This window comes from Asparagus officinalis, unplaced genomic scaffold, assembly GCF_001876935.1.
Source record: "Asparagus officinalis unplaced genomic scaffold, Aspof.V1 AsparagusV1_Un367, whole genome shotgun sequence".
Taxonomy (NCBI): Eukaryota; Viridiplantae; Streptophyta; class Magnoliopsida; order Asparagales; family Asparagaceae; genus Asparagus; species Asparagus officinalis.
Window position 1 is genome coordinate 1 of NW_017972632.1, and position 9951 is coordinate 9951.

The 9951-nt window shown below is 41.2% G+C and overlaps 2 protein-coding genes across 2 annotated transcripts; one reads left to right on the top strand and one right to left on the bottom strand.

Annotated features, from left to right (window-relative positions):
- Positions 1–1067: 1067 nt before the first annotated feature.
- LOC109827687 lies at positions 1068–2364 on the bottom strand. Its single transcript, XM_020394696.1, has 2 exons — positions 2271–2364; positions 1068–1513 (listed from the first exon to the last, which is right to left on the bottom strand). The coding sequence occupies exons 1-2, from the start codon at positions 2362–2364 to the stop codon at positions 1068–1070; spliced, it is 540 nt and encodes a 179-aa protein (XP_020250285.1).
- Positions 2365–3546: 1182 nt separating this feature from the next.
- Positions 3547–9713, top strand: LOC109827688 (nuclear pore complex protein NUP98A-like; the record flags this gene model as incomplete). Its single annotated transcript, XM_020394697.1, has 9 exons — positions 3547–3625; positions 4067–4348; positions 5293–5910; positions 6188–6406; positions 7273–7895; positions 8080–8152; positions 8243–8350; positions 8394–8813; positions 8910–9713. Coding segments are annotated over 9 exons (3171 nt in total), but the record flags the coding sequence as incomplete, so codon positions are not given.
- Between the last annotated feature and the right edge of the window lie 238 nt (positions 9714–9951).

Genomic DNA, 9951 nt, shown 5'->3' on the forward strand with positions numbered 1-9951 from the left:
TGGATGTATTCTGTTGCTTGCGTGCGATTCGTCAACCTCGTCGCCTCGTTGGTTCGTCGGTTTGTGCCGAGCTATGTTAGGGGACCTATAAGCAATTTTATATGCCTACAGATACCCCCTCCAAAGTATTTCAGCCTCGTTCTTTTATAGAAGAGTCTGGAATACTTTGGATATGATTGTCCCAACCTTCAGTCGGTATAACGGGACTTTGGAATGGCTTCTGTTCTTGATTCCTGTTCGCGTGGAAAACCGTTGCTTTCTTCATTAATGAGATAATTGTCATCTTGAGTTACAACTTTTTGAGTTACAAAAGATCCGGTCTTTTATAGATCCGGTTACAATTAAATCAAAGAAAATAAAGAAAAAATTACAACTTTCCTTCTGTGAACAAATCACGAGCTCCTGTTTTGCGGTCGCTCGCTTTGGTGGGTTCTTTGCCTGCGCCGGGGTTAATCCGTGGACCACCGCGCGATCTAGATCCGGTCGGATCTACACGATTATGCGGGTATTATTCCACGAAGGGAATAATAGCCGGGAGGGATTAATCCACCAAGGGAATAATCGCTCAGATCTCGAGATCTAAGACCAAGCTTAGATCTGGAGTGTAGTCTCGTGTAGATCTCAGATCTGTTCTTTCTTCCTCTCGAGATCCTGCCTTTTCTGACGTGGATGGTCGCCGAGGATCAGATCTGAATATGCAAGTCTTCTGGTCTTCAAGCTCCGAGTTCACTCTTCAATCCGGCAGAGTTTCGGTTCTTGAAAGTTCGACCTCTGAAAATGAACATCTCTAGGCCTATTTATAGGCTCTCAGGACAGTGGCTGCAAAAAGAGAATTGTCGGCCACCTCTGGCCACTGTCGGCCACCTCGGGCCACTGTCGGCCACCTCGGGGTCACCGAGCCACCTCAGGGTGGCTCGGCCTTGGCCGAGCCACCTTGAGGTGGCTCGGCTTTGGCCGAGCCCCCGCGGGCGGTGTTTTCCGACTTTTTCGAGTCGTTTTCCGTTGTCTCGTTGGCTCGTCGGTTTGTGCCGAGCTATGCTAGGGGACCTATAAGCAATTTTATATGCCTACATGCGCTCACGAGACAATGATATAGTTGGACTTTCATCGATTGCATCATAGTTGAAATCACATTGATTAATATCTCGCTCGTCTTCAATGATCATATTATGCATTATGATACATGCTTTCATAATATCTTTTAGTACTTCTTGATCCCAAAATCGCGCTGGTCCATGCACAATTGCAAAGCGTGCTTGGAGGACCCTAAATGCTCGCTCTGCATCCTTTCTTGCTGAATCTTGAGCTTGTGCAAAATTTTTCTTCTTATTTCCTTGTGGAGCAGAAATTGTTTTTACAAATGTTGACCATTGTGGGTATATACCATCAGCAAGGTAATATCCCATCGTATACTCATGAGAATTAATAGAGTATTTAACTGGAGGGGCACGACCTTCAGTAAGTTCAGTAAAGAGATTTGACCTTTCCAAGACGTTAATATCATTATGAGATCCTGGTAACCCAAAAAATGCATGCCATATCCAAAGATCGTATGACGCAACGGCTTCCAAAATAATTGTTGGCTCATGGACGTGACCAGCATACATCCCATGCCACGCAGCCGGACAATTCTTCCATCTCCAATGCATACAGTCTATGCTCCCTAACATTCCAGGAAATCCGCGTTGTTCACCAATCTCTAGCAATCTTCTGATATCGTCATTATTTGGTGACCTCAAATACTCATCGGCAAAAAATTGTAACAACGACCTTGACAAACCTTTTAACACTTTCAATTAAGGGTGTGCAACGGTCGGTTCGGTTCGGTTTTTACCAAAATTTGAACAACCGAACCGAACCGCCTATAATTCAAAACCGAACCGAACTGTTCCAAGTCGGTTCGCTGCGGTTCGGTTCGGTTTGTTCGGTTCTAACTTCATCAAACTTCTTATCAAACAACAAACTGTGTTAAAGAAAAAAAAAAGATATCAACAAAGTAGGAGATTATGAAGCATTAAACACTGATAAAATAATATTGTTTTTAACCCATAATGATTCAGAAAATGAGTTTAGGGTTTGAGTCTTTAACTTTGGGGACAGGGTCGGGTAGGGTTTGAGATCAGAATGGGTAGTATTGCACTATATTCGGTCGGTTCGGGTCGGTTCGGGTTGAAAAGTTTTCAAACCGATCCGAACCGCCCTACTCATAAAACCGATTTTTTCGGGTCGGTTCGGGTCGGTTCGGTCGGTTTTTTCGGTTTGGACCAAACCATGCTCAGCCCTACTTTCAATAGTCATGCTTTCACCAATCCGCACGTAATCATCCACAAAATCTGCAGATACTCCATAAGCAAGCATCCGCATTGCGGCTGTTATTTTTTGAAGGGATGATAAACCAAGATTACCTGCAACATTCCTTCTTTGGACAAAGTAAGGATCAAAATCTTCTACCGCTGATGCAATTCGGAGGAAAAGTGGACGATGCATTCAAAACCGCCTTCGAAATAGTCGTGGACCATAAACGGGATCCTCAGCGAAATAGTCACGATAAAGTCTAATATGATCTTGAACTCTATCGCGTTGAATGACAACATGGCCTCGAACGGAACCAAGACGACGCGATGCACTCCTCTCGTTAGCCACCCGCTCCTCTTCAACGACGGTCATTCCTAAGAACATTGCACATTCCTCGTCAGCTTCTTCTTCCATGAGGAGCGCAACTATTTCGTTGTTATGAGACATAGATAATATTGGAAAAATGATGCTAACAATGAACACAATTTGAGTTGAGTGAAAAATGAGAGTGCATATGATATTATTTATAGAGGTCATATAGCCGTTATGATATAGCCGTTGAAATATAGCCGTTACAATTTAGTCGTCGGAATATAGCCGTTATAATATAACCGTTACAATTATTTATTACAAAAGGAGGTAAATGAAAAATGTCCAAAACTATTTAGAGAGCCTTTTGAGGAGTATTGTTGGAGCACTTGGGCCTTATATAAGCCTTATATATTGACTCCCTATTTCCTAAGATGAGATATTTACTCCTCAAATATAGCAAAAGGACAAATTTTCAAAACCAACCCTTTTGGGCTTTTAATTGCAAAAAACGACCCATTTCACCATTATTTATAAAAACCGACCCAGTTGGTTGAAACTGGGTCGGTTTTTGAAAATTTTTTTCCCAAACTTCACGGGAGTTCAACTCCCGTGAAGTTTTGTTATGAGAAAAACTTCACGGGAGTTGAACTCCCGTAAAGTTTGGGAAATTTTTTTTCAAAAACCGACCTGTTTTCAGCCCCTGGCTGAAAACAGGTCGGTTTTTGTAAATATTTTCAAAATCGGTCGTTTTTTGCAATTAAAAACCCAAAAGGGTTGGTTTTGAAAATTTGATCATTATTAGAGATGCTCTGTCAGCTCTCGCTCTATTGGTGATTGATCCTTTCCTCAGTCACGCCTCCCCCAGTTTCTGATCCCGTTCTAATAAAATTCAATCTAAAGCCCCACCGTCTCTTTATTAACCTCAAATTAGAATTGTAAAGATTAGTAAAACTTAAATCACTTGTCGCGTGCCCTAGTCTTCTTCTTGTTTCAGATCAAAAGCGCGGTGCTCGACGAGGTACCGGTTTTAATTTTTATATATTTATTATTATTATTGTTGTCGTCGTTGTTGTTACTACTGCCATCCTAGTATTCTTGATAGCCCCATCGTCGTTGTTGTTACTCTAGGGTTTAGATTCAACTCTCTCTCTCTCTCACACACACACACCTCTTTTGCAGTATTCTTGATAGCAGCAGTCGACCGATCGAAGAAGACGAATCCATAAATGTTATTGTGATGTCGAGATTTCACCTCGTTTGTTAGGTCCCAAGTTTACATTTTTCTTCAATTAGCGTGTTTTTCAGAGCCTAATATTGCGTTTGCGCTCTGCCGGCTTTGAAGAAGCTTTAGTGTTCTGGAATTTTTGGTTGATGCCGTTTCTTTTGACATAGTTTTTGTTCACGACTTGTATGGTTTGTATCTCTTGTCTGATGCATCCTGTCTGTTCCCCTTGTGTAGCACTCGGGCAGTCCTCGAGTAGCCCTTTCGGCTCCCCGTCGGTGTTTGGGCAAACAAGTAGTTCAACTACTAGTCCGTTTGCTCCGAAACCATTCGGCTCTTCAAATCCATTGGGTTCGCCGACAGGGAGCTCAATGTTTGGCACATCAACTGGAGTATTTGGGGCGCCTTCTAGCACACCAGCTTTTGGTGCTTCCTCATCACCCGCTTTAGGAAGTTCAATGCCATCCTTTGGTGCTCCGTCAACACCTGCATTTGGCAGTTCATCCTCTTCCTTTGGTAGTAAGTATTATACTATAATGCTAGTGTGCAAATGCATGGTAGAGTTTGAGTAGCTGTAGTTTGACAAGCGTATGGTATCATACTTATTTAATACATAAGCGAGGCTTTTCTATAGGCTTCATTTGATTTAACTACATCCTTGTTCACCATTGACACTTTTGGAAATTCAGTCTATGTGGATATGCTTAGGAGGTTGCTTACGTGGCAAAAACCTAAGGCATGTTTCAGTTAAGCAGTATAGGTGATCCTAGTGGCTGCTTAAGTGGCTCTAGGTGCTAGGCACCCTCCTGGATACCTGAACCTGCTTAATACTTATTATTGGGCAACATCCCTTTGTTTGGGCATGCAGTTTCCTGTGGATTATCCCCTTTGCTTGACGTGAACCTGAATATGCTGCCTAAGGGAAGATGTCCTTCAGTATTTTCACCTAATAATCAAACTTAAGATTTCCCTGCCCAACCATCCAAGATAATCCTTAGCCCTTCTTCTAAACGTTATGTTTTCTACGACCTGGGGCTAGGCAAATTTCTCATCAAGGATTAAACCTGTAAGGTATTGAAGAATCATCACATTACACAAGTTTGGTAAATCACAAGCTAAATGAGGCTTTCGTACTATTGTTTTGTAGCTGGTGCAGTATATACTAGCGTTCAGGGTTCCTAGCACCTGGTAAATTCAAGTCTCATAAGAAAAACGTCTTGTTCGACCTCAGATTTTGGACTTGCCCTGAACTTCTCATCAAGATGCTTCATTATATTTATTAGATATTTGGACAAGAAATTAAAATTGAAGGTGCAGTGGTGTACGATGAATAAGTGGTTGACTGTTTTTCTTTCTATTACCATATTACCATGGATGCTCAATTCTCGTATGTAAGAATGTAATTTTTGTTATCTCGTATCTTTCTCAAACATGCTTGTTTGGATTATTCTGTATTTTCGTAGGTTCATCTGTGTTTGGGCAGAAACCAGCCTTTGGAGGATTTGGGTCAACTCCTAGTCAATCAAGCCCATTTGGTAGTTCATTCCAGCAAACACAACCAGCATTCAGAAGCAGTCCTTTTGGTTCCACCACGTTTGGTGCTTCAAGTCAACCTGCATTCGGTGCTGCCAGCACACCAGCTTTTGGTTCATCAAGTACACCTACATTTGGTGTAGCATCAACCCCAGCCTTTGGTGCCTCAAGTACGTCAGCCTTTGGTTCTACAAGTACCCCAGCATTTGGTGCTACAAGTACTCCAGCATTTCGGTCCTCATCAACTCCATTGTTTGGTAGCACAGGATCTGCTTTCGGGGTTTCAAGTACTCCAGCATTTGGTTCTACAACATCATCAGGATTTGGTGCTCCTGGCACCTCCTTGTTTGGATCTTCAAGTACTTCAGCATTTGGTGCAACTAGTACCCCCACGTTTGGGTCTTCGAGTACCCCTGCTTTTGGTGCATCAAGTGCTCCTTCCCTCAGTTTTGGTTCCCAACCGTCTTTTGGTCAGTCAGCTTCTACATTTGGGAGCACGCCATTTGGAGCAACACCATCGCCTTTTGGTACTCAGAGTTCCTCGTTTGGTAAATTCCCACTAATTCTACCTATTAGATACATAATGTCAGCATATGGCCAAATTTTTTTATTGCATTATGTATTCTACATTTGGTTCATTCAATTTCTCATCCTTGTCGTCTGCTTTAGTTGATCCTTACATTTTTCCGTTGCTTTTCTAAATTTCCTATGTCAAATGCCTTTTCTCTTGAGGTTAAACATGGTTTATTCATATATGGCGCAAGAAGAATTTATAAGCATGCTCGAATAATTTAGACAAGGGTTGATGGTTATGTATAAATGCAGGTACTCAGACACCCACACCTGCTTTTGGTAGTCAAGGTTTTGGCCAATCAGGTTTTGGCAGCCAACAAGGAAGTCGAGTAGTACCTTATTCTGCAACACAAGAGGCTGATGCTGGTACACAGCCTGCTGGGAAGCTGGAGTCAATATCGGCCATGCCTGCATACAAAGATAAAAGTCATGAGGAGTTGAGATGGGAAGATTATCAACGTGGTGATAAAGGTAAACATAATCGAGTTTTAAGATTGGTATAGCAATCTTCTATTCTTCGGCTACTAGTGTTAATGAACAACCCTTGTATCACTGCCTGAAATATTCTTTACACACACGTATATATATAGGTACATGTATGTATGTATATGTGTATATATACATATATGTATGTATAAACATATACATATATATATATGTGTGTGTATGCGAGAAAAATTGGGTATGCTTGGTACCAAGCACCAAATTTGGTGTGTGGTAGTGAGGTGACCATTTCTCATCCACTCATTCAATGGGTGAGTAAACAAGTGGGGCCCATTTTCAAGTGGGAAAGTTTAAATGTGTGGATGAGAAAGGTCTTTAAAACAAAGATCATTTAAAGCTAAAAATGAGTATGCTTGGTACCACTTATTTAAACTGGGGCAGGAGTATACTTGGTACCACAAAATTGGTGCTTGGTAGTGACGTGGATGCTTCTCATCCACACATTTAAAGGTGCGAATGCGTGCGTGTTGTTAAACTATGTTTTTGATTTTAATACCTGTTCAATGGGAGAAAGCTCTTTAAAAATATAATCATATTAGACTATTCTTGATGTATCGTTATTGCGGAGTAAGCTAGAAGACCTATGTTTAATTGTTCTGGCTGTGGTTTCTGAACTGGTCACAGACAATTCTTAAGGTGCTTAGATGAATTAGTATTAGTACGCAGTCTACCTGTGCCTTCAACATTATGTTTGTTCTTTTGTGCTCCCATGCGTGAGTAAGTGTGAATGGGTCACACTTGCAAACTGCTTGTTCATTGGTAGACTATAGAAGTTGAGTTTGTCTTCTCACATATTATAAACTTGTTCTTTATGTTATGCCTTTACATTTCAGGTGGTCCCAGTCCTAGCGGACAACCAGCAAGTGCTATTTCTTTTCCTGCTCAAGCACAAGCAAACCCATTTGGATCTACAGCGACATTTGGTCAGCCTGCTGCAAACCCATTTTCCTCTACTACGTCATCGAACCCCTTCGCGCCTAAAACTCCATCTTTTGGTTCATCTGGCTTTGGTGCCTCATCCCCATCACCTTTTGGCTCAACATTTGGTTCTTCATCATCCAGCCCTTTTGGATCAACATCTTCAACAACTTCATTATTTGGAGCTCCTAGTAGCACTCCATTTGGTTCTAGTTCTTCACCATCCCTTTTTGGTGGAACGACGACTTCTGCTTTTAGTTCTCCGTCACTTTTTGGTTCGACAGCTGGGTCGACTTCAACATTTAGTTCTGGGCTGAACTTCGGCAATACTCAATCCTCAGGACTATTTCAGTCCACAACTCCATCTCTGGGGCAAACACCGTCTCCCTTTGGACAATCAACCGGTTTTCAGCGGTCAACACCAGCTTTTGGTTCAAGTTTGTTCAGTACGCCATCATCTGGATTTGGCGGAGGCCTTTTTAACAGCTCATCTTCAGCACTTTCTACAAGCACTCCTATGGGTTTTGGTCAGACAACTGTAAGTAAATTTAATGCCTTTTCTGTCTTCTCGAAAACTAGCAATGTATATTTATGCTTGCAAATAATTTATTTATGTTGTTATCTATGCTTATCATTTCATGTAACAGTTTTCCTTTCTAGGCTTTCCAGTCCTGTGCTTTATGAATCTTATAGTTGATGTTGGATTACTTTTAATTTTGCAGCCTTCTCTATCAACTCCTTTCCAACCGTCTGCACCTGCTCAAACCTTTAGTAATTTTGGGCAGACGCAGCCAGGCAAGTGCTTTTAACACTGTTTGTGTATGTCCTTTTTCTTCTTGCTTTAACATTGCTGCCTTGTTTTCTTACATTCATTTGTTACTTCAGCACTATCAGGTGGTTTTGGATGCTCAAGTCTTGTATGTAAGAATGTAATTTTTTTTATCTCGTATCTTTCTCAAACATGTTTGTTTGGATTATTCTGTATTTTCGTAGGTTCATCTGTGTTTGTTGTTTGGATTATTCTGTATTTTCGTAGGTTCATCTGTGTTTGGGCAGAAACCAGCCTTTGGAGGATTTGGGTCAACTCCTAGTCAATCAAGCCCATTTGGTAGTTCATTCCAGCAAACACAACCAGCATTCGGAAGCAGTCCTTTTGGTTCCACCACGTTTGGTGCTTCAAGTCAACCTGCATTTGGTGCTGCCAGCACACCAGCTTTTGGTTCATCAAGTACACCTGCATTTGGTGTAGCATCAACCCCAGCCTTTGGTGCCTCATGCACCCCAGCCTTTGGTGCCTCAAGTACGCCAGCCTTTGGTTCTACAAGTACCCCAGCATTTGGTGCCACAAGTACTGATGTAGTTTCGCCTAAAACTGAAGTTGAAAGGGTAGGAACAGACGCAGAACCTCAAACTGATGTAGTTTCGCCTAAAACTGAAGGATCTTCTATTGGACTCGGTATATTTTCGCTCGTCACTGTTGTTGGATTCTAAATCTCGAATATTCATTCAACCTTTCTTTCGTACACTTACTTTCTTTTGTCTTTTATTGCAGTGCTCGCTCCGTCATTGCTTGAGTCTATTAAGGCTCTAATATCTGACGAAGATCCGGACAAGATCTTTATCTGCTCAGATATCCAAAGTTTTGTCTATTTCCTGAACCTTATGATCGATCGAAATCTTCATAAAGGATTGTCTTTTGATGGCTTTAAGAAGTCACTCGATCGACATATATCGGGGATTAGAGAAGATGGATATCCTGAATTGGCCGATTTGATTGAAGAATACTTGGTTCAGTTGAAGCAGCAGGTCGAAAACTTAAAGAATCTTCAGAATAGCGGCGCTTCTTCTTATGTATCGGTCCAACTAGATCTAAGGCTACAAGCATGGCATGATTCACAAAAATCGGCCGAGCTCGAACTTCAAAAGTTAAGAGACCGTGTAACCCAGATGAGATTAGGTATTGCCAAGAAGGTACAGGCTAAGGCCGATTTACTCGAATCTTTAGAATTACGTCGAGCTCATATAGCCCACTTGGAAAAAGAGCTTGCAGAGGCCAAAGATGCTGAGGGTATCTTGGAGCTTGATTTGACTGAAGCTGAACATGTTGAAACAGACTTATTCAGACAGCTGGAGCTTCAAGATAAAAAGCTTATCGAGACAGAACAAGAAGTTCTCCAAGCTCAGAACACCAGCGCGGAATTCTTACGAGCTAATTTAAAAGCTGAATTTGAACAAGCTTATGCAGAGGCACTCTCAAAACTTAAAGGAAAAATCTGTAATTACAAGTTATGTTTAGATTAAGAACATTTCTCTTGTAATGACACTTTTCTTGTATTGGAACCTCTTTTTACATTTATTTTCAAGTTTTCTTTATGAATAAAGTGAACTCTTTTGCTTATTGAAATTTTATTATGATTACCCATTCTTGTTTGGAATAAATAAATATAATACTCATAAGATTTTTGGCAAACCCTTAGTCATCAACAGATTTGATGTGTCTTTACCGACTACTGTTTGAGTCGGGCTACTATGTGAATTATCTAGATCCGTTTCACATATAACGTTGGATTAAAAGAATTAAACTCTCTTAGGTT